Below are 25692 nucleotides of genomic sequence, written 5' to 3'. Positions count from 1 at the left end.
AATAAATGTTGGCGACGTTAACCTCATTTCTCCTCACTTTGCGGAGAATTTTATCACTCCCTTCCTCATTGTCCAGGTGGAATTCGGACAATTGCTGCAGAATTTTCCAGCCTTAGGAGAGTGACTTGGATTTTTCTGTGCCAAGGAGAAGGGTGGTGGAGCTGAAAGAGCACGCGTGCAAGCTTTGCTTTTACGTTGCACTTACTGCGTGACCTTGGACAAGTTACTGAATACCTGCAACAGGCAGCTGTCAAAAAATGATCCTCACTGCTAAACTGGGCATGAGACCAGCTGCCACCCGGGGTGAACACCTGGGTGTGGAAGCCACTTCTCCACAGTGGAGGGCTTCACTCAAACATAGCTCCCGTGGGACCCATGTGCCCCCTGACCCCTTCCAGTGTCACAGTCCCTGAGTCCCAAGGCCAGTGCTGTGCTGAAGTCAACCCTACTCCTTCATGGAAGTCCATTGTTAAACATTCAGAGATTCTGTAAGCTCCTAGCTTGAAAGTGGCCACTGTGGGAGAATTTATGCCAAAGTAGCTGCAAACACTCCAACTCAAGGCTTCCAGCCTCCGAGAGCCAGTTTTCCAACACACCCCTGCCCAAACCATCTGACTTTGAACTTTGGAATCTCAGACAACTCCTATGAATCTGGATGCCTGCATTCAGGCTGCCGGACATCCCTGGTGTTTGATCATCTCTCCACTAACAAGATTGTACTGAAGCTGTCCAGCAGAGAAGGAACAGCTATGGGAGCCGTGTTTCTCCCCTGGCAAACCTCCCTGCGGAATGAGGGGGATGGTGAGCTATGCTTCTCATCCTTGGCTCACCCCTGGCTTGTATGTTTCTCCTTCCTCTAGTGAAGTCTATTTTTTTTTTTTTTTTTTGAGACAGAGTCTCACTCTGTTGCCCAGGCTGGAGTGCAGCAGCAGAATCTACAAACTCCGCCTCTTGGGTTCACACCATTCTCCTGCCTCAGCCTCCCGAGTATCTGGGACTACAGGCACCCGCCACCAAGTCCGGCTAATTTTTGTTGTATTTTTTATTACAGATGGGGTTTCACCATGTTAGCCAGGATGGTCTCGATCTCCTGACCTCATGATCCGCCCACCTCAGCCTCCCAAAGTGCTGGGATTACAGGCATGAGCTACCGTGCCTGGCCAAAGTCTATTTCTTTTTTAAGAAAAAATTTCTATAGGTTGTTGGGGTACAGGTGGTGTTTGGTTACATAAATAAGTTCTTTAGTGGTGATTTGTGAGATTTTGGTGGAGCCATCACCTGAGCAGAATACACGGCACCCTGTTTGCAGTCTTTTATCCCTCTCCCCTCTCCCATCCTTTCCTCCCAGCCCCCAAAGTCCATTGTATCATTCCTATGCTTTTGCATCCTCATAGCTTAGCTCCCACATGTCAGTAGGGACATACGATGTTTGGTTTTCCATTCCTGAGTTACTTCACTTAGAATAATAGTCTCCAATGTCATCCAGGTTGCTGCAAATGCCATTAATTCATTCCTTTGTACGGCTGAGTAGTATTCCATCATATATATATATATATATACATATATATATATATATATATGACAATTTCTTTATCCACTGTGGATTGATGGGCATTCGGGTTGGTTACATGATTTTGCAATTGTGAATTGTGCTGCTATAAACGTGCATGTGCAAGTATCTTTTTCATATAATGACTTCTTTTCCTCTGGGTAGGTACCCAGTAGTGGGATTGCTGGATCAAATGGTGGTTCTAGTTTCAGTTCTTTCAGGAATCTCCACACTGTTTTCCACAGTGGCTTACCTCATGCCATGTGCTATTTTGAAATCCATCCAGAGCCCTGGTACAATTGCAGGTGGTGACACAGAAAGGCAACTCAATTTGTACCACAAATAGACTGTCTTCCAAGATGCTTCTGCACCTTGGTCATGCTCAGTTCAGAGCCTCCACTCTACAATGGGGACATAATATTGATTTCTGAGGGTACTTCTGAGAGTCAAATGACCATTTGTGTGAGTGTGCTATGCAAACAGCAAAGACCCATGGAAGCTTTAAGCATTCACACACGTTGTGGTGGATAGATCACTGATGTGGCATTGAAGAGTCTTCGATTTGGGTCTCAGCATTGCCATTCTTTAAGAGGGTTACCCTGGGCAAGCTACTTAATCTCTCTTAATTTCCACTTTCTCATCTGAGAAATGAGTGTAGGATTGCCTACTTCATAGGGCTGCTGTAAAAACTAGGCAGGACAGTAGGGATAGCCGTGTTTGGCTTAGATCCAGACATTCATTAGGTAGTGAAGATTCTAGTCCAATCTGAAAATTCTTCAACAACCCTAAGTCTGGATGCTAATTCAAGCTGAAATGCCAGGTCCTTGAATGTTCACAAATAATTAAATATAAATTCAGTCTGAGGCCAAATGTTCATAATAACAATAAAGTTCGAGGAATCTTTAAAATGGAGAACTGAAAGGGTGATAAACTCAGGGCTAAAAATATTACTTCCTCCTTGGGCTGAGATGTCTTTATTTGAAGGATATAGATCTCATGGAGGGAAGTTTTGCACATATATGTATTTGGCAAAGATCCAAAACCACTTGATTATGTTTTATCATTAATTAAAATTTGCAGGAGGGCAACACTTGCAAATGGTGAATATAGCTTTTATTAGACTTAGCAAAAAAAGTTAGAATTGACTGTGTTCAGTTGTGAATAAAGATAAAAGTTTTGAGTGTTTTCATTTAATTGTAATTAAAACACCATCATATACATAGGCAAATTCAGAAATACAGTCATGTAACTCTCTCTCTCTTTCTCTTCCCCCAACCCATCCCCACATAGAATTCATCAACATCAAATCTATCAAGATCTACCAGCTGGGCACAGTGTCTCATGCCTGTAATCCCAGCACTTTGGGAGGCCGAGGCAGGTGGATCACCTGAGGTGAGGAGTTCAAGAGCAGCCTGGCTAACATGGTGAAACCCCATGTCTCCTAAAAATACAAAAATTAACTGGGCATGGTGGTGGGTGCCTGTAATCCCATCTACTCGGGAAGCTGAGGCAGAATTGCTTGAACCTGGGAGGCAGCGGTTGCAGTGAGCCAAGATTGTGCCACTGCACTCTAGCCTGGGAAACGAGCAAAACTCCGTCTCAAAAAAAAAAAAAAAAAAAAAATCTACTAAGAATGCTTATATGACCTGACGTAATAGTTGACTGCCAAGCAATTTATCTGGTGGCCTCATTACCATTTTAGAAAATTAAAATTTGCTGGAAATATCCAGACTGATCATATAATGGTCTATTAATTCCATTCTAACAACAAACCAGGCTATGATCATTTTAATTAATCAGTAAGCAGTGAATGTGTATGTAATCAGCCATATATGTGGCTAGAATTCAATTCAAAGAATATTTGAATCGCTGCTGTGTGTTAGGCCCTGTCCTGGGCCACCGCATCTGATGAATTACAGTTAGTGGGAAGGTAGGGAATGACATTGTTTCTCAAAATGTGTTAAGTGCTATCAAAGATGCATAAACAATGTATAAAAGAGATCAAGTAAAATTCCATGAGCTGGGCTCAGTGGGTCACACCTGTAATCCCAGCACTTCGGGCAGCCGAGGCAGGTGGATCACTTGAGGCCAGGAGTCTGAGACCAGCCTGACCAATATGGTGAACACCCATCTCTACCAAAAATACAAAAGTTAGCCAGACATGGTGGTGCATCATACCTGTAATCTCAGCTATTAGGGAGGCTGACGCATGAGAATCTCTTGAACCCAGGAGGCAGAGGTTGCAGTGAGCAGAGATCACGCCACTGCATTCCAGTGTAGGTGACAGAGCGAGACTCTGTCTCAAAAACATAATTCCACAGAGGAGAGATTATATCAAAAATAGGCCTTATTTAGATTAGCACCATCTGATAAAAATACAATGTGAGCCATATTAATAATTTAATAATTTTCTGGCAGCCACGTTAAAAAAAAGTGAAAAGAAATACAAGGGATTTGTTTCTAAATGACATCAATACAAAGATTATTAAGGAGACATTTTCCATTCTTTTTGTGTTAGCGTGATAAGTTTTTGAAATCCTATGTGTATTTCACACTTACAAAACATTTCAGTGTGGACACCGCCTTTTCAGTAAAAAATATTTTATCTGTAATTGGATTAAAATGTATCATGAAAAACGTAGATTCACCTGCCAAGTCGTCCCAATAATGGAATGAAGTGTTAGTTTTTAAGCTTAAATTACAATTAGTAAAAATTTTATAACTGCATTGACCACATGTGGTTAGTAGGTACCATACTGGGCTTTGTAGAGGCAGAACTTCCTGCAATAATGTCAATGTTCCATTGGACAGTACAGCCTTAGAGTGTGAATGTGGGCTGCTCCTAAGGAATAAAGAAAAAGAGGGTGTATCCCAGGAAGAAGTGACAGTTCAAAGACTTGGAAATAGGAAAACCTTATGTGTAGCTATGGCTGCTGAATGTAGAAATAAACTGTGATATTCATCTCAAGAAGAATTTTTGAGCACTGAGCCTTTGGGCATCTTAAATACTCTGTATTCCAATTTTTCTCCTATACTCCAGCCTATGGTAAGTTTTAGTTATTGAATAAAACTGCTAGTTGCCTTAAAAGTGGGGAAATTAAGGCCAGGTGCAGTGGCTCATGCCTGTAATCCCGGCACTTTGGGAGGCCGAGGCAGATGGATCACAAGGTCAAGAGACCGAGACGAGCCTGGCCAACACGGTGAAACCCCGTCTCTACTAAAAAAATACAAAAATTAGCTGGGCATGGTGGCACGTGCCTGTAGTCCCAGCTAGGGAGGCTGAGGCAGGAGAACTGCTTGAAACTGGGAGGCGGAGTTTGCAGTGAGCAGAGACCGCACCAATGCACTCCAGCCTGGTGACAGAGAAAGACTCTGTCTCAAAAAAAAAAAAAAAAAAAAAAAAAAAATGCGGGGGGTGGGGGTGGAAATTAAGCAGATGTAAATTTCTGAGAAGACTGTATATAGTTAGATGTGGATAAAGGGTACAAAGCAATAGATTTTAAAAGAGAAAGAGGGCTGACGGCAATTACTGGGTTACCCAAGTGCCTGATCATAAATTACTGGGTTACCTAAGTGCCTGATCATAAAATCAATCAGGCAACAGCAAGTAACCCTGAGTCTGCATTTCAGGAGCGTGGTGATAGAGAGGTGCTGTGGCTTCAGTACCAGCTTTCTGGTCCAGCCTCTAAGGATATAGGTTGGCCTTCGTGGGTCTTCAAAGTGAGGCAAATGACTATTAAATAGAATAAAACAAATTAAATTCCAAGACTATCAGACTCCTTGGCACCTATTTGCATGGGTGGGCATAAATCTCAGGTACAGAGTATCTGGATGCAGCGAGACCTGTAAGAATCAGATGCCCAGAACACTGAGGAACCTGGCAGAGCTGATGTAAATTACCCTCATGTCTGACTTACATTCATGACACAAACAAAGCGGAGTCCTGGTTGAGTGGTTTTCATGATTTAGTCTAATGATCAATGTCGATTCCCTTTACGAAAAGCACTTGGTCCAGTTACATATTTCTTCTATCCTGGGTTAAAGATGGCCTTCTAAATGCCTATTCTACCAATTTATAGGGTCTTTAAAACACGATTTTCTGTAAAAAAAAGTACTTTCATTGGTTTTGATGAAAAGGGTTTGTGATGAAAGCAGAATCTCTAATAAGCATTTCATAAATGACACTTCTCTTTCAAACTTAATATAAAACAAAATAAAATACATCTCCCAAAGACCTCCTTGCTGGCTTACAGATTTAAAGTTCCCTGCTCTCAATCAATCGGGGCCAAGAACTCAAAAATCTTTAAAGATGCAATCAATTATTTATCAGTGAAAGTTGGTAAAACTGAGAAATTATTTATGGCCCAAATTTTGAAATAGTCATACTTTGAAGGGGGAGGCGGAAAAAGCCACTTTGGGATCTGCATGTTCCTCTCCAGAGCACTCACTCTCATCTCCTCCCTGCTGTCTAGAGTTCAAAAATGGAAAGAAAATCACAGGTATGAGGAAGTATGTTCATGACTGGGTGTTTTACCTTGTCTTCCAAAATCACGACAGATAGTCTAGGGCAGAATGTACCATGGAAAAGAGCCAGAAATTAGGAGGCAAACTCACTTTCCCAGGGCTCGCAGTGATCTATCTGGTTGTCTCCTGTGTGTGTGTGGGGGGGGAGTCATACAACCCCTTATACTCCCCACCTGCTATCTAAGTGAGTAGCAGTGATTTGGAATCTCAGGGTTGTAATATGATTCCCTCATATTATGGAAAAGCAGCTGCCAAATTCTAGTAGTTTAGCTACTTACCAACTAATTAAGTACTTGGCAGATAGATAAATTATGTATCAGTCAAGACTTTTTCTCATCCCTGGAGCTGCCTGCATAACCCTGCTGTGGGTTTTCAGTTCTATACAGCAGGATATCCAATTGTGAAAAACCCTCCACCAAGGGCTAACTTGCAACAGCACCTTGCTTTTGATGTCTTCATTCTTCAGGATATGAGTCTCCTTTCTTTAAAGGAATTCACGTTGTAATAAAATATTACAAAACAAATCAAGAACCAGTTACTTACTTTGTCTCCACTCACCCTCTTGAAATGCAAGACAAATGATTTAAAAAGCGTTTTTGTGCCAGCATGCTAACTCCTATGTCTTTTATGATAATTTTATATTTAGTTAAACTTAATTTTTCGCAACATTTTATTACAAAATTTCCAAATGCAGAGAAAACTTGAAAGAATTGTACAGCAAGTACCCATATGTTCACCAACTTATATTCTACCACTAACATTTTAATATACACCCTTTATCACATATCAGATATCGATCTATTGATCCAACCCTCTGTCCATCTTATTTCTGAGTGCATTTCCAAGGATTGCACTTAATTTTAATGCTGTTTTAAAAAGAGAAATTGTCAGTGAAGATATTTCATTCCACGGAAGAGCATTCTCAGATTGGGCTTAGTATTTCCTGAGGATACTGGTTAAGAGCACAGACTTTGAAATCTCAAAAAGCAGAAACAAAGCTTGGCTCTGTTATGAACTAACTGTGTGGCTTTGGACAGGTTACGTCACCCCTCAGTCTCATTACCTTCACTGGCATGCTGGAAAATGATCCTCATGTGGTTGTTACCATAAGAATTCAACATAAAACATGAAAAGCGCTTAGCACAGTGCTGGACAAATAAGGACTATGTGCTGATATTGTCGCCTCTTTTGTAATCCCGCGAGATCAACGATTCTGTCTGTTTTCTCCTCCATTAAATTCCTAGCCCCTAGCACAGTTCCTTATCAATAACAGATGCTGAATATATGCTTGTTGATATGAATTAGGTTGAATTTCAGAGGTTTTCCCTCCTGGGATGCAGGAACTACTTATTAATGGAGAGAGAGAGGCAAGCACAGGGGGTTTCAAAAGCCCAGGACATGAGAAAGCTGGTTCAGGAAATGAGGTAAAAGCAGAAGAGGAAACGTAGTATGCAAAGAAAAAAAAAAGATATATTAGTTTTTGTGATGAAGCAGAAGCGATCAGTGCCCTGTCCACAGCCCCTATGTGTCAGCTTTTCAGTGCAGACCAGCAGACTGGTGGCTGCTGTACAGCATCCTTTTTGTCTAAGGCTCTCCTCCAAACCTCAGCAGGCTGTCGAGTCAGTGCACAGAGTGCAGGGCAGACCTGATATGCTAGAGAATTTACACCCCTGGAAGCAGTCCTCAACCCATGACTGCTGGCAGTGGAAATACCCCAGCTGGTGTCAAAGTATCCCAGGGCCATCCCCTGGGGGTAGTAAAACGCTGACAGTGTGTTCCACACATGTTAAAGTTAGCCCATGAGATTCCAATCCAGTCACCCACAGGGGTAGCTGGCTTCATAAACAAGCTTCTCTCCTAGATGCCTTCCCTTCTCTGTGTCTCTCCCTTACTTTATTACTAAATATTTCCTCCATCCCTCAAATGAACTGCCTTCATTTGAATTCTTGTCTTGGTGTTCCCTTCTAGGGGAAGCCAAAGACAAACGTCTTTATACGTTTAGAGCTTCAGAATCTCTTCTTCAAATGGCATTCTATATTGAAGTCTAATATGAAATATTTATAAACTCAGAGGTGTCCTGACTTAGAGACTTTTTTGGGAGCGTGGTGGTGTTTGGAGGCCAGAGCTCCGCCTCTTTGGTCTTCTTTCCCTTGTCCTCGCCTCCCCAGCACTCACTGAAGACATCTACAATCTCTTCCAGAGCACGGCTTGTCAGCTGTGGTGGAGTTGATGAGGATAAGGCAGCAGATATAAAGAGTAACATAAATAAATAGAAACAAGCAGGAACAAAAAGGAAAATATGTACCTTCAAAGGCATAAAAAGCATGGACAAATAAACGGTTTTTGCAAAGCAGTGCAGTAATTCTACAAAAAACATCTAGAGGTTTTGAAGGCTCTTGCACATTGTCTAGTTAGTAGCCTACCACACTTAGAAAAGCAGTTGCTTTGTAGAGAATCTAAGTTGAGAACAAGTATGGGCAACACAGAACAGGCTAAGAAGAGGCGAGTCCTCAGCCTGGAAACCAAATTGCCTTTTGAAGCTGTAATAAGTAAAAAAAAAACAATGCAGAAGGATGTTCCCAATTAGCTGCATGCTTATGGACCCACTGAATAGCTCAAGAAAAGAGGCTTGTGAGAAAACTCACCCAAATATACCCAGGAGGAAATTGTGTGTAATTGAAGAAAACTATAGGATGGCTACATGATTTATTGTCTAAATCTGGACTTGACAGATTTGGACAACAGGTGTAAACTGGGATTTTCCAGGCAACTGTAATGTGATTGTCCTTATCATAAGCTAATTAATGGAATTGCAACTAAAAGTGATGTGTACTAGTGGTGGACAGGGGAAGAAAATACATTTCAGGTCAGCCCTCTGTAAACTTGAGTGTGCATCAGAATCAACTAGAAGCTGCGTAAAAACGCAGATTCCTGGCTTTAACCCCAGAGTTTTTGGCTCAGTGGTTTTGGGGTGGGACATGAAAATATGCATTTCTAGCAAGCTCCCAGGGGATGCTAATGTAGCTGGTCCCCAACCACTCTTGGAGGATTGCTTAAGACCAGCAGTCCTCCACCTTGGCTGCATATCTGAATCACCTCGGATATTTTAACATATATTGATGCATGGTCCTCACCCCCACCCCAGTGGAATCAATCTCTGACGGTGGAGCCCTGACATCTGCATTTTAAGTGTCTCTGCTGATTCTGATGCATGATGAGAGTTGAGAAGCCCAGGATTACCTAAAAGAAAACTGAAAACAAGAATACATCTTGAGTCTCAGAAAATGTTTGGGCAGAGCTTTGAAGAAGTGGGGACTCAAGTCCCTTGGCACCTGGCATCTTGGGCTCCCAGGAAACTTGTCTAGAAAAGGATCATCACAGTGGCTAGGGCTGCCCAAGGGGACAGGGCTATCCCTTTAAAGCAGCTCTGCTTCCCTATGTATCACATCCCAGACTCTTGAAAAGATTTTTGCTTAGAGAAAGGTATCTTTGGCACAGTGGGAGTTTAAAATGATAAATATAGCGAATACCAGGATATTGGATTACCACTTCTTTCAATTTGCCACAAAGATCGATTTTTTTGTTTGTTTGACACAGAGTTGCACTCTGTCGCCCATGCTGGAGTACGGTGGCAGGATCCTGGCTCACTGCAACCTCCACCTCCTGGGTTCAAGTGGTTGTCTTGCCTCAGCTTCCCAAGTAGCTGGGATTACAGGCATGCCACCACACTGGCTAATTTTTTGTATTTTTAGTTGAGACAGGGTTTCAACATGTTGGCCAGAATGGTCTTGAACTCCTGACCTCTGGTGATCCTCCTGTCTCAGCCTCCCAAAGTGCTGGGATTACAGGCGTGAACCACCGTGCCCATCCAGGATCAATTTTTAATAGTCCAAGTCACCTTTGTTCAGATCACCACCAAACTCCCCTCTTAGTGGGTCTCTTTGCTTCTTCTCCTCTCTACTGCTCTGCTACCACTAATCATTATCTACAAGGCAGCCAGGAGGATCTTTCGAAACATGCATTCTCCTGGGGAAATTTTCCAGTGGTCCCCAGCTGCATGCACGATGAAACCCCAACTCCTCATCCAAGGACAGGCTGGCCTCTCTAACTTCACTTTTACCACTGCCATCCTTGCTCACTCTCATGCAACCCAGCCATGTTGTGACTCTACTACACACTATTCTTTCCCATCCTCAGGCCTTTGCACGTAGACTCACCTCTGCCAAAGATGCTGTTCAACCAGATAGTCCTATAACTGTTCCTTTCTCATCCTTCCAGTCCCCCCTCAAACATCAGTACCTCCGACCAGCCATCACAGCCATCTGTGTAAAGATTCCCTCCTCCCTCCACTCCTTCATCCTGCCATTTGCTCTTTTTTCACATCATCCAATTTCTGATATTCACAGCATTTGTCATACTCTGCAATGTTCTTGTTTCTGTCTTCCCACTAACACGTTAGCTTTATTATCTGCTTCTTCACACCCAGTCCCAAGCTTGGAGTCCAGCATATAACGTGTACTGTGTATTTAATGAATTAGTAGTTCAATAGCAACTGCCATTAACATCATTCATTTAACTAACCACCATTTTTCAAATTCCAGGCTCACCAATGTCTGATACAGTAAGTTCCTCTGCAAACGTTTAATTTCTGACTCCGTTGTTCTTTGTTCTCGAGATCAACTTCCTTGTCTCTTCTCCTAAGCTACCTGCTCCGTAAACAACTTCTCCCATTAGTCCCAATCTGTACTTCACATCTCTTCCTTGTTTGGAAAGAGTCCTCTTTACTCCCGGATACCCATTCGGTAAACTGCCCCTCCTGCTGAAACAGCTCTTCCCACTGAAACTGCCCTTCCTCTGCCCTTGCTGTGCCCTGACATGCCCAAACATGCCTTGTACCATAATGGATAGCCTCTCCCTGCCTGCCTAATTAGCCAAATTCAATTTTTGACAGTAGCCAATCACATCAGTTTAGATTGTACGGTCCAACTCCAGCCAATGGGGACAGGACACAGAAGTAGGGACTAACCGCGTTAGGGATAAAAATCCCTTCCATCTTTTGTTTGGCATGCTCTCGCAGTGGCCAGAAGTGGAAGCAGCACCCTTCTGTAGAAGTAAATTGCCTTGCTGAGAAAACTCTTTGCCTGACTGCTGGTTCTTCTTTGCAGCACCAAGCACTTGTTTCTAGCAACCAAAAAGTACAAACTGCTCAAAATTTGATTCTCCATGTCGACTCTCTTAAAGTGGGGAGAACGTACTGATGAGGCAGTATCAGTATTTTGGCACATTTAACAGTGACTATTTCTTCCTGGAAAAGCTATTGTTCTGATTCATGGGACAGTGTTTTCCATGTCTGGTTCTGGATCTGGTTAGTATGATTTTATTCCCTTGATCTGGTTTAGTTTTTGGAAAACTGACCCAGTAGTATGCTTAGAATATTTTGAAAAACGGGATCTCAATGAAGGCCACATATCAACATACTACCATCCTATGGGCCCTATCTGGTGATCAACTGAATATAATCTATAAAAGCAATGAGCCTTATTTCTTAACCAATGACATCTTCCTGCGTAATTTCAACATTGTCTACCATGTTGATCTCCGTAATATTCAAAGCTGTTATTGGTTTTTTCCAATTTCCTCTTTTGCGTATGAATGATCTTCCAACATTCTTTTCATGACAAAACCATTTGGTCTCTTATCATAGAGGAATGAAGATGAATTCCAGCTGGTCACCAAGACAGTCATACTCAGTCTGCTTCCTGTGTGCTCATCTTTTCATAAAAACATGTTTTTGTCATTTGTTGTTTGTCTGACTTACCTTGCCAACATCTCTTGGGAAAGGCTGTCTCTGATTCTCTGGAATTAAAATGGGAGATACCACAATGGACCTCTTTTGTCTTGGGACAGGAGAAGTTCTTGCAAATTTAAATATATCCTAAAAGGGAAAACAAAAGGATTGATTAAAATCTCCTATTGAAATGATATATGAATCTGCTCTGAGATAGAGTTCCTTTGTTGGGAAAGCATACAGCTGTTTGGAAAGTGTTCATTGTATTCCATCAAACCCTATTAGCATTACCAAGTACATTACTAGAATAATACTAAAGCTGACATTGTTATTCACTATAACTATCATTAAGCTATTTGAACACTCAACTTCCAAATCATTCTTTTCACAATGACAGTCTTGATTTACGCATCCCTCATTGCTTGCATATTGCTGTTCTTAATTTGCCAAGCTAGTGGATTACTCACCTGGTCAGCAATCTGGAGGACTTGCTTAGATACAAAATTTTATTTGATTTATAGCCAATAAAGAATTGGTTTTATAACAAATCCTAAGTTAAAAGAACAAAGTTAGATGCATCATATAACCTGACTTTAAATTATACTACAAGGCTATAGTAACCAAAACAGGATGGTACCAGTATAAATCTAGATTAATGGAACAGAACAGAGAATCCAGAAATAAAGCCACATAACTACAACCAACTGATCTTCAACAAAGTTGGCAAAAATATATGATAGGGAAATGATACTCTATTCAATAAATGATGTTGGGCTAACCACCCATATGGAAAATTGGATAATCACATACCTAAGAGTAAAATTGGACCCATAGCTTTCACCATATATAAAAATTCACTCAAGATGGATTAAAGACCTAAACATAAGACCTGAAACTATAAAAATTCTAGAAGAAACCCTAGGAAAAACTCTTCTAGATGTCGGCCTTGGCAAAGAATTTATGGCCTAGTCCTCAAAAGCAAACATGACCAAAAAAAAAAAAAAATGGACACTTCAAACTTAATTAAACTAAAAAGCTTCTGCACAGCAAAATAAGCAATCAACAGAGCAAGCAGATAACCCAGAGAATGGGAAAAATATTCGTAAAATATGCATCCAACAAAGGACTATTATCCAGAATTCATAAGGAACTCAAACAACAAAAATGACCCTATTTAAAAGTGGGCAGGCTGGGTGTGGTGGCTCACACCTGTAATCCCAGCCCTTTGGGAGGCCAGGGCAGGCCGATCTCTTGAGGTCAGGAGTTCAAGACCAGCCTGGCCAACATGGTGAAACCCGGCCTCAACTAAAAATACAAAAATTAGCCGGGTATGGTGGCAGGCACCTGTAATCCCAGCTACTAGGGAGGCTGAGGCAGGAGAATTGCTCGAACCCAGGAGGCGGACATTGCAGTGAGCCAAGATTACACCACTGCACTCCATCCGGGGTGACAGAACGAGATTCCAGCTCAAAACAAACAAACAAAAAAACAAACAAAAAGTGGGGCAAACAACATGAACAGACATTCTTCAAAAGGACATGTATAAGCGGCCAACAGACATATGAAAAATGCTCAATATCACTAATCATCAGAGAAAGGCAAATTAAAACTACAACGCGATATCATCTTATACCAGTCAGAATAGAATGGCTATGATTAAAAAGTCTTAAACAACAAATATTGGTGAGGCTGCAGAGAAAATAGAATGCTTATATACTGTTGGTGGGAGTGTAAATTAGTACAAACTCTACGACAAATAGTATGATGATTTCTCAAAGAACTGAAAATAGAACTACCATTCAACCCAGCAATCCCACTACTGGGAATATACGCAAAGGAAAAGGAATCCTTATATCAAAACAATACCTCTTTTGTGTTTATCATAGCACTATTCACAATAGCAAAGACATGGAATGAACCTAAGTGTCTACAACAGAAGACCAGAGAAAAAAAAATGTGGGTCCGGATGTGGTGGCTCATGCCTGTAATCCCAGCACTTTAGGAGGCCAAGGTGGGCAGATAACCTGAGGTTGGGAGTTTGACACCAGCCGGACCAACATGGAGAAACCCCATCTCTACTAAAAATACAAAATTAGCCAGGTGTGGTGGCGCATGCCTGTAATCCCAGCTACTCAAGAGGCTGAGGCAGGAGAATTGCTTGAACGCAGGAGTCAGAGGTTGCAGCGTGCCGAGATCGCGCCACTGCACTCCAGCCTGGGCAACAAGACTGAAACTCAGTCTCAAAAAAACAAGAAAAAAAGAAAATGTGGGATATATGTATATATATATATATGGATATATATACACACACACACACACACACACATACACATACGCACACACACACACACGCATGCCATAGAATACTACACAAACCTAAAAAAAGAATAACATCATGCCTTTTGCAGCAAAATGGACAAAGCCGGAAGACATTATCCAAAGTGAAATAACTCAAACAGAAAAATGACGCATATTTTCACTTTTTAGTGGGAGCTCAACAGTGGGTACTTGTGAACATACAGAGTGGAATAACAGACACTGGGGACTTCAGAAGGTGAGAGAGTGGGAGGAGGGTGAGAGCTGAAAAATTACCTGTTGAGTACAATGTTCACTCTTTGGGTGAACTAAAAGGCCACACTTCCCTCTACACAATGTGTGCATGTAAGAAGCCTGCACTTGTACACTTTGAATATTTTTTTAGATACTCTTCCGACAGTAGGTAATTTTTCTCTAGGGTAATGGATAAGCATTTTCAAAATGGTTATACTTTGTAAGAGTCTTCAAAAAATTTAAAATATGAAAAATAAAAAGCAACTCTCTTCATGAGCCACTGCAAGGTCCTTACGTTCACAAAGGAACAGGGAAAAAGGGACAATCACAAAGTCCCAAACTATGTCTGGCATGATGGAGACTCGTATTCAGTGTATTGTCAAGGGACACGTGTTATTATTATATGATTAGTGGGGCAACTGTTGGAATGCACTCTCCAAGTAGCATGTCCCAAGTTCAATTATTGGAATGACACTGTCAGGGTGTTTGCTGTATGTGTAACTCATATTTTTAATTAAATGTGTTCAAAATGAAAACTTTGTATCATTTTAAATAAAACGTTAGTATCACTTTACATAAAAAGAAGGAAAACATAAAAATAAACATGCTGGAGACCTAATGACACTATGAAATTTGAGCTAGACACTGTTGCCTATGGAAAGCTCTTCATTTTACAGGTAAAAAGGGGCCAGAGCCGTGTTAAAGACGTGTTAGCACCAAGCTGAGACTTCCTCCTCGATCTGATCAGAGGATTGAAAGATAACTGAAAAAGAATATCATCTCCAATATGCAAACTGATCTTATTTAATGCCACATACTAATTAAAATTGTCTTCTGCATCATCAGAAGTAAGCATCTCAAAATTAACAATACGTTCCTATCAAAATCATGTGATGAATGATAGTTTCATTCCATCTTTGGCCCCAAGGCCCCATAAAAGTGTGTGTGTGTGTGTGCGTATGTGTGTGTGTGTGTGTGTCTGTGTGATAGTTTTAAAGGAAAATTTATGTAATAAAATTCAAACAGGAAACAAGATAAGCTAAGGCTCTGAAAGCATCTATAAATAGCCACTCTCTTGATTTGGGTGGGAGTATCAACTCATAGCACCCTTGTGAAAAGCAATCAGGCAATATTTATTTATTGAGAGCTTTATGAATGTACATATCCCTTCTCTCTGTAATTTTACTCCTAGGAACGCATCCAAATGTTACATTCAAAAGAAGAATAAAACTGTATGAAGGAAGACGTTTAGTGAGACATGATTTATAAGGGGCAAAAATGAAAAACATCCTAAATATTCCATAGCAGGGACAAAGTTACATTTGGGTTTGTTAGTAGGAGATACTCCTAGGCCATGACCAAAAAGGCATTTGTGAAGACCATGTTCCAACCACTATCATCATCACTCCACTGCCCTCACCATCACTACCCTAAACTACTATAATAATGATATAGCAAGCATATGCTGGCCAATGTGCTGGGCACTTGGCATGACTCCCGTCTAATATTTCCAACAGACCTCTCAAGTAAATCTTATCCCTCCTTAATCAATGAAGAAAGTTCAGAGAGGTTGCGTGCAAACTGCTCCAATTTACCTAGCTAGCAGAGAGAATATTTAAGACAAGCTATGTAGGAAAATACAGAATATCATATTCAATGCACTCTATTTTGGATACACTATACTGATCACAGAAGAATATTAAAATCTCAATGAAAGAGACTAAGTAAGAGACACTTTAGTCTCTAGGAAGTGAAAAGGACTCTATATACAGGCAAAGAAAACTAGATCCTGTATAAAACAGAAGAAAAAGCAAGAATAATATAACAAACAAACAAAAAAGCCAACCACCAAAAACGAATCCAACCCTAAACAAAGAAACAGCATTGGCCGGGTGCAGTGGCTCACACCTGTAATCCCAGCACTTTGGGAGGCCAAGGTGGGAGGATCACGAGGTCAGGAGTTTGAGACCAGCCTGACAAACAAGGTGAAACCCTGTCTCTACTAAAAATACAAAAATTAGCCAGGTGTGGTGGCAAGCACCTGTAATCCCAGCTACTTGGGAGGCTGACGCAGGAGAATCACTTGAACCTGGGAGATGGAAGTTGCAGTGAGCTGAGATGGCGCCACTGTACTCCAGCCAGGATGACAGAGCGAGACTCCATCTCAAAAAAAAAAAAAAGAGAGAAAAAGAAAATTAGAGTGCGTTGTATTTACACAAAACTGATATTTAACATCTATGAAGATTCTGTTGGTTTATTAAGGGTGGCAAATATAGGAAATATGTAAAATATATGTAATATCTGAATGTCATTCATGATAAAAAAAAATACCTTAAGCCTCAGATGAGAGCACGGTCTAGGGAAACACTTTAAAAAGATGTGAAGTTTGTGCAGATGTAAAGGATTGGTGAATGGGCTTCATCCTAGAGCAAACATAGGTCTCAGTTCATGATGACAATATATGTCTAAATGTGTCCAAAGTTATGACAAAGCATACTGTGTCATCAATAATGAACTTTGCATAGCGTGTCATGAAGTGCTTGCTTGTGTTTTCATACCCACAAATGGGTGATATTTCTGTCCTCACGGGTGTCCAGAGTGGTCAGGTCCCTGAGTCCCGTCCCCATCCTACCTCTGGTGTCCTCCCAGCTCACCAGCTAATCAACTCCACAGCTGCCCGTCCATTTCCTTGATTATTACAGCACATCCCAGAATTATGGCAATTGGCACAATTGTGTTAATTCCTGGATCTAAAGTGCCCAAGAAAAGAAGCAGGAGGCTCCGATTCTGGAAAAACAGTACCTGGAAGGGAAGGGTGAGGTGCTGCTGGAGGTATTGATTGTAGAGAAGCCACCATGTGCACGTCGACTCTCTGGGCTCGCCACGGTGGCATCTTAAAGGAATGACTGAAGTCAGGACATCCTACTTCTTCTGATGCTTCACTTTTTGTCTTACATTAGGAGAAACTTCAGTGAATATTTATCCATGGCTCTGTGTTTCCGGGTCTGTGGCTCTGCTTCTACCTTTGTCTGTGATTTGTGTGTATATCTATAACTATGTGTTTGTGGCCAAGTGTCTACTTCTATATTTGTGGCTGTACCCACCTTTGATTGAGCCTGTGATAATGAGTTTGTATGTTCTGCCATATGTTTCTGTATGACTGGGATCGTGTAGAACCATCATACCTGATTTGACTGACATCCATATACCCTGGTTTGGGACAACTCTCTGTGTTTCTGTGTGTCTGTGTTTGTGTGTGTGTGTGTGTGTGTGTGTGTGTGTATTTGCATCTGTCATTTCATGCATGAAGCCTGTGAGGGTGCCAATCTGTGGCCAGAAACTCAGAGAAGGACAACACAAAAACGGTGGTGAGAAAAATAATGTAATCAATTCAAGAGATGGTTATAAAAGGCAGAAGAGCAGTGTATGGGAAAGAACTGAAGATCAGGGTAAAGGAGGGGTGTATTAAGATCTCTTGACTTCTGGTGTTGCCAATACCAAGTGGGCAAAGATTTTTAAGAAAGCATTTTGGGGTACAAGTGCTAGAGTAGACCTGTTGACATTGAGGAGCCTGTTGGACGTGAAGCAGAGATTTCTAGGGGACATGAGGAATTGCATTCAAGAGGGAGACAAACGTCACAATCACTCATACACAATCACTGCAAGAGATGGAGACGATGGCACAACCCAGATCATGGGAAGAGGGAAAAGGGAGGAAGGTAACCATTTGACGAGTTTCTAAAATGTCAGCAAAGGCCACAGAAAGTTGAGTCAGCAAAAGAAGAAAAACCAGAAGGACAGAGAGGAGAATTCCAAAAAGGAAGAGCACACAGCCACATCACGCAATGCAGAGGTCTCCTCCAACATCACGGAGGCTGCCAGGAGGCTGCTGGGCTTGGCCATGAACAGATGACGGCTGAATTTAGAAAGAGCAGCTTTTGGTGTGTGCTAGGCGATTACATGAACGTGAGCACTTTGGCATAGAAGGAAAGGAGAGCTACGGAAAGAAGTTCTTCAGTTAAATGGGAGACAAGGAATGCGGCTGACCTTGAGGAAGAAGGGGTCAGAGGAAAGAAAACACAGTGGTGAATGAATGAAGATGCAAGAGAGCAGAGGAGATGCCCACAGGAGGTGTGAGAGGAGAGAATCAGCGGCTACGTCAGCCTCAGAGAGGAGGCCCAACACTGCTCTCCTCGTGTCAAGACACAGAGGGGTTGAAGGACATTTTCTCATCTATAAAGGAGGATAATGTGCCTGTCCTCTAGGTTATCAGAATGAAATGAGAAACTGCATGTGAAAGTGGTCTGTACTCTCTAAAGAACTGCAGAAAAGCGAAGGATGAGTCTTATTAACACCAGGACAGAGGAAGTGAGAAAATGAGGGTGAGCCACTCAGTCCCTATCAGGAGTGAGTAATTCGGCTGTGGGTGGCCTAAGGCCAGATCTGAAACACAGACACATGTAGACACACAGCCCCTTCCAGCTTTCCAGATTCACTAGATGGGTGCAGATGTCAAATGTTCTCTGTGACATCAAATGCACACTCTTATGCACATGTGGGTTTACACACACACCAGAATCCATTTGATAGACACACAAACACACGCAATCATGAACAGATGTGCATGCAACAGACATGCATCAGCTGCCTAGACCCACGGACATATGCCACACATCCTCTCACTTCTAGTGTGCTGAACACAATCCCCTCAGTCACAGGAACAGACATAGGCACGCAGAGGTGTGCAGAGGAGACTGAGGTTCTGGGGCTGCCACCAACACCAGACCGTGTGTGTCTTGTGGGAATCCCCCGCACAGCAGTCTCTGGACAGTGATCCACAGCATCGTTAGCCTGGGTCATCCGAGGCCTGCTGCAGCCTCATCCAGACTTGCTTCCGTCACAAGGGCAGTGTTGTGTCTTCAGGGAGCCTCATGCATGCTGGATTCTATTAGAGGAGGACTGTCATCCCTACACAAAGATCTCTGGTTTCACGCAGCTAAGCAAGGTCTTCATCTTCCTGTCTTAGGCCATTTGAGGTTAAAATCTCATTTGCTTTCCTCCCTGTTTCGCAATCTCAGGGGAAATTGAAAGTGCATTAAAAGCAAGTATCATGCTATCTGGAAGCACCACATCACTCAGGCCCAAAGAACATATATCAGAACTAAAGGGGACACCCCTGAAACAGTGAGGGGCAGAGGAGGGGTTGAGGGTGGGAAGGGAGGGTGGAGGCCAAGCGAAGCAGGAAGGCAGAAAGAAAAAAAGAATGTGAGAAGGAGCGAGAGAGTAGATCCATATTAACTACAGCATTCATTCATTCTTTCATTCATTTCTTCAAAACATATCACTCAAGCCCTTTCTCTCTCCCAGGTATAATTCTGGGCATCTGGGATGGTGCAGTGCCTAAAAGAAGCAAGTGCCCTCATGAAGCTTCTATTCTAGAGAGAGGGGGCAAACCACAGAAGGAGAAAGAGAAGAACACATATGGCTCAAGAGAAAAAAAGATCAGCAGGGAGGAGGGCTGGAAGTGCTCAGGGGGAGGGGGTGCTGATATTGTAGACAGGGAGGCAAGAAGGGGTCCACCGAGGAGATGGCAGTGGAAGATGGAGGAAGAATGGGCCAAGTGGGCAGGAGGAGGAGGCACGGCCAGCAGCAAGAGCCTACCGGGCATGGCGGAGCTTCAGCACCACGGCAGCTGCTGGCCTGGGCAAGGTGAGCGCTGTGAGGGGAAGCAGACAGTCAGGGCCTGGTGAAAGGGAAGTCAGACCCTGGAGAGGCACATAAGCCATGGAGAGGGCCCTGGCTTTTACTCCGCATGAGGACTGAGCCTGGAAAGGTTTTGAGCTGAGGAGTGTAGTTGCAATAAAAAGGATCATAGCTGCTTTGTGGAGAGTAGACTTAAAGCGATGAAAGTAAATAAACTAGTTGGATTTCCTCCTTCTCCCAGGTCTGCCGTAAGATAACAAGCTACATTCATTGTAGCTCAGTGCTCATTGTCCTACAATGATTTGCCTGTCCTCTAGGTTATCAGAATGAAATGAGAAGCTGCATGTGAAAGTGGTCTGCACTCTCTAAAGAACCTACATTGTCCTGCAATGAACACTCAGGCTCCTCCCACAATGCAAATGTGAGCATTTGATTTATGGAAAGGGAGAGTTGGAGTCAATTTCTCTGGCTGGAGCCCTTCTCCCCAGCAATATTTTAAAAGTATTATTGAGGTATAATTTACGTACCATGAAATTCACCCGTTTTAAGTGTGTAACACAATGATTATTAGGAAATTTACAGTTGTGCAATCCCCACCACATCTTATTTTAGAACATTTCCATCACCCTTAAATGAAACCTCATGCCCATTAGCAGTCATTCCTGATTTACCACAGCCACTGGCAACCACAAATCTACTTTCTGGCTGTATATGTTTGTCTTTTCTGGACATTTCATGAAAAGAAACCACGCAATATATCCCCACAGTATTTCCATGAACTTCATCCTCTTTCATTGTTGATGTGAAGACTAAACAGAAACGGCTGCAGGGCCATCCAGTGACTGGTCAGGGGTGTGTCAAGGTCAGCCCCCTGGCTTTCAGGTGGGACCATGCTCAGGGGACATCCCAGCCCATATCCTTGCTGCCCAGGAAGGCTGAGGCCTCCAGGTACCTGCAGTCAGCAACTCCTCCATCAGCCTCCTTCCCCGCTCCATCCCCCTGACCTCCTCCCCTCCAGGTGTGGATGCTGAGAACCCCTCCCCAGTTGCATGGTCTGTTTCCCAGGAGCCAACCTCTAACACCTACCAAGGCATGGTGCTCAGTATTGAGACCAAATGGGGAAGGTGTCCCGAAAGTGAAGAAGTGCTCACTTTTGTTATGTCTGCCAGACTGGCATTCTACCGCTGGGACCGCACTCCAAGTTTTGTCTGTCCCTGCCCCTTTCCGTCACACCCAGACAAGGCATAAAAGCCTTCCCTAACAGCCAAGTGGAGGAAGTGGCGAGATTTGAGAGAAATGATCCTACTTCCTGCACACCTGAACACAAGGCTACACGGAGCTCGGCCCAGGCTGGCCACCTGTTGGAGGATCTCCTATATACGACGACATTCAAACAAGCAAAGAGTGTCCAGATAATTCGCATGTCTTCACTCCCTCTTTCTGCACTCCTGGACCCTGGCTTTGCATAACAGAGTAAGTGATAGAGAGAAATAGTGAAAACCTTATAAACAATCCACAGGCCTCTATCATCTTTGTTCCCTCTCCTACTTTCATAACTTCTGGGCAAACTTCTTTGCTAAGAGGAGATATTTTTAGCAAGGCAAAGCATTGCAGAAGCTGAAATACGTCTTCCTGGAAGGCAGGGAGTTAAGGGAGAACAGTGAAAGGTGAGACTCATGCAGTCAACCCAGCCCAATTATGGACAGTCTTGTAGTCAAGGTAAGAAGATTGGGTTTGCTTCCAAGGCAATAGGGAGCCTGTGCAGGCCTCATGCAAAGATGTGATGCTTTGGGTTTGAGTTCAAGGACCTCAGGGTTATTCCTTTGGAGAGTTTGACGCTTATATTCTAGACTCAAGATGACATAACCTGGTTCCTTCTAACCTTTATAACCCTAAGATTTACCTGGGATCCTAGTCCTGGATTCACCAAGTCTGCCATAGAAAACACTGCCATTGATTGAGTATTTATTACATGCCAGGCACAGTGCTAAACATATTGTACTATTATCTCACTTAATCCATTCAACGACTTGCTGGCAGAACCACCATGGCTGTTTTCCTGAAGTTAAAAGATGTAAAAGACTCATCCCGAGTCATTCAGCTCTTTGGCCTCTGTAACTCCAGAACCATCTGCTCTAAAAACACTTTGCTATAAACCTCCCCAGGGTTGCTGCTGGAGACTACCTTTTCAAGGAGGTCTGTGCTTGGCTGGAGAGATCCTTTGATCCATTTACTCAGGTATAACTAGATAATCACGGCTTTAACATTTTCCCAGAGAGAACAAATCTCCAGCCCCCCGGCTAAAAGGAGCTACCTATACCGCAGGGGGACAGCTTAATTGTCTGCAAATTTTTGCAAATGAATGGAACTGCAGAAGCCAATCTCCAATTTATTCCGTTCTTGCACCTGATTTCATTGTGCTACAAAGTTGCTAGGAGGACAGTTCTGTGCTACTCAATTCACGTTTTGTATGCAATCAAACACATGGTTCAGCCAGCTTTGCAGTACCTGGAGCTACATTTAAAGTTTGCTTCATTGCCTCCTGAGGCTGAAGTTTGCCTACTTAAGGAAGAAAAATCCAACAAATATCCAACTTTCTGCAGCAAATTTAAAAGGTTGGAGAAGCAAGATACAAGCTTACTAAATTTCCATGTATCTATTTTCCCAATATTCTAGAGGCCAAATATCAGCAAAACTAAGTCACCCACTGCAGATTTACTGTATAGAATTATGCTGACAATAAAATGTGGTGATATAGAAATTACCTGTTGTTAGTTCTTCATATCATCTCATGGCAGGGGGTGTGAGGGAACTCATTTTAAAGGTCAGAGAAGATGATGGTTAGTGGATTAACAGGATGGCGTTAAGCCAATACGCTGTTGTAAATTACACCACTCAGTGCCTATCAAGGGCCCCCATACAACCACGAGAAATGGGTGCAAGCCATTGTTGCCTTGAGTCACATGCATGCATCCTTTTCAGTAGGGACTGCCGGCAACATCAGAAACAACATCTCCTGTAATGAAAGTCATACATCAGAGGCTCTGGGGATGGCCAATCTCAAAATTAAAATAAAAAATGCATAGAAGGTCCAATAACCAATCATCTGAATCACGATCTAGGAATCATTACATTACATTACTAACGTAATGGATATCTCAGTCATTTCCATTGGTACATATGCTTCGGGTAGAAAAGAAATTGCTTTGCCCAAATAAGTGAGTGGAGAAAAGAAGTAACAGGTTTCATCAGGGGAGTCTGAAATTGGACGGTTAAATCCAGATATCCTCTCTCCAGCAGCCAGCGAGATCTTTTAAAAACATTCTTCTCCTCCTCATTAAGCCTACAGGGTATATAGGCTTCCCCTTGCCAAAGGATGAAGCCTCGGGGTTTGCTAACACCAGAACCATCCAGCAGGCTTGGCTCCTGATGACGACTCTGACCTCAAGCGCTCTTACTGTCCTCCTGGCTCTGCTTCTCAGCGGCACGCACCCTCTTGAGATCCTCCAATTGCAGGTGCTTGTCTGAGGACTTCTCACCTTGTGACTTCCCTTCTCGTCCCTCCCCTCTTTTGCCTGGTTAACCCCCAACCCATCCTTCTACTCTCTGCTCAAGCACCACTTCTAGGCTTCCTCAGTCTCTTTTGCTATGAGGATTGGCTGCACTTTGACTTTTTCCCCTAGAGCCCCATCTCAGCTTCTGATCACACATTCATTCAGTGCCACTGTGTCATCACTGCTAGTCTTCCATGCAAGGCTCCCAGCTCCGTAAAGGCAGACTCTACATTTTCCTGGTCTGCTGCTATGCCCCCTGGTGCCTAGCACAAGACAGGCATAGAGCAGGTGTCTAAAAAACACTTAAAATATTACTAAATAAAGAAATTATGAAATAAATATAGAGTTATTGTAAGAATTTGAGTAATGCAGGTAACGGAGTTAGCACAGTAGCTGGTGCAGAGTATTTGCTCCTTGACTGTGTCTAATAAATAAATGAGTAGGATGTCGCTGTTTCCACTTTGATTTCGTCTTTAATGGAGAAATCTTCTCTCCAGTAAGACTAAAACTGCCCCTCTCAGTTGGATTATTTTATCCTGGGTTGCTCAATGCTTTGTGGAGTAACCAAATCTATAGAAAATTTTTAGAAAATTCTCCCTTTTGTTAAACCAAAATCTACCGCAGGGGTCTTGGTTTTGTTTTCTGGAGTTGCATGGAAGTCCCCTCTTTTTCATACGATAGCATCAGCTGTCTGAGGTCAATCTGGTGTTGGCTCATGCTCCCTGCTTCTGCGTTCCTTGTAACTTCTGCCATCCAAACACCACCAGTTCCCAGAATCATCTCTACCAGACGTGGGTTCCACATGTTTTCCTCCTTATAAGTGCTGTAATTTATAAGTTGGTCTTAAAGTTCCTCCTCAAATATCCTGAAATTATCCTAATAGCCAAATATATTGACTATAAAGTTGAGAAATATTTTTTAAAAATAAAGTGCACAGGGTCGGGCGCGGTGGCTCACGCTTGTAATCCCAGCACTTTGGGAGGCCGAGGCAGGCGGATCACGAGGTCAGGAGATCGAGACCATGGTGAAACCCTGTCTCTATTAAAAATAGAAAAAAAAATTAGCCGGGCGTGGTGGCAGGCGCCTGTAGTCCCAGCTACTCGAAGAGGCTGAGGCAGTAGAATGGCGTGAACCCGGGAGGCGGAGCTTGCAGTGAGCCGAGATTGCGCCACTGCACTCCAGCCTGGGTGACAGCAAGACTGTCTCAAAAAAATAGATAAATAAACAAATAAAGTGCACAGTGTTCACGCAGGTCTGGTAAATGGATACAATGATGCTAAAGAAAAAGGTACAGATGTTTTACTGAAAAATAATGTAACTATGTTTGATAGCCTTTAAAGTGTTCATGCTTTTTGACTAATTTAACTTCTAGGAACACATTGCAGAGAAATAATCAAAATATACACACATAATACACTCAGACAGGTATTTACTATCATATTATGGGGAAACTAACAAAAAGGACGTAACCACATTACCCATCAAGAGGAAGAGATAAACGGTTAATTACACCTCCTTTTTGGCTATGTCTTCTAACTCCCAACCCACAAACACCTAAAAACACATTAAGCCCTCCAAATAGAGGCTTATGTGTATATACATAGGCCACACGTGTATACACATACCACATAGAAACACAAATTTCTAATCACCGAGAACTTCCTCTCTCGTTTTCTCTCTGTCTTTCTGTGTCTCTGTCTCTGTCTCCCTCTCAAATCCTGTTTGCTTGCTTTAGGATAGGTGGAGCCTGGATCCCTGAATGTCTTCACACAGTGCAGTTCCCTGCCAACAGGACTGGTTTGTTGTTAACTGCTGGTTTGCTAGAGTAATTAGCCTGCCCTAACTGATACGTAGACCAAATACATAATGGTTGCATGTGTGAATATATGAAAGAAAAATTAATTAATGAAGACACAAAGGTATAGAAATCAAGAAGGAAACCCAGAGGGAGATAAAATGAATAAGTAAAGCAAAGCAGAGAGTTCTAAAATTACTGTTTCCAAAAATGGAACAAAGCCCTAGAA

At 42.6% G+C, this 25692-nt stretch overlaps 1 protein-coding gene across 3 annotated transcripts in view; it reads right to left on the bottom strand.

Moving 5' to 3' along the window:
* CDH13 (cadherin 13) overlaps positions 1 to 25692 on the bottom strand; it is a 1172242-nt gene that overhangs the window by 658046 nt on the left and 488504 nt on the right. For all 3 annotated transcript variants that reach the window (XM_003272479.3, XM_004087454.3, XM_004087455.3), the window contains one exon: positions 11892 to 12008. In XM_003272479.3, the coding sequence (XP_003272527.1) occupies positions 11892 to 12008 (117 nt within the window). The remainder of the gene's footprint in view (positions 1 to 11891; positions 12009 to 25692) is intronic.

This window comes from Nomascus leucogenys, chromosome 2 (genome assembly GCF_006542625.1).
Source record: "Nomascus leucogenys isolate Asia chromosome 2, Asia_NLE_v1, whole genome shotgun sequence".
In the NCBI taxonomy this organism is placed as follows: Eukaryota; Metazoa; Chordata; class Mammalia; order Primates; family Hylobatidae; genus Nomascus; species Nomascus leucogenys.
The sequence above is the reverse complement of the archived record's forward strand: the minus strand, read 5'-3'. Positions and strand labels throughout refer to the sequence as shown.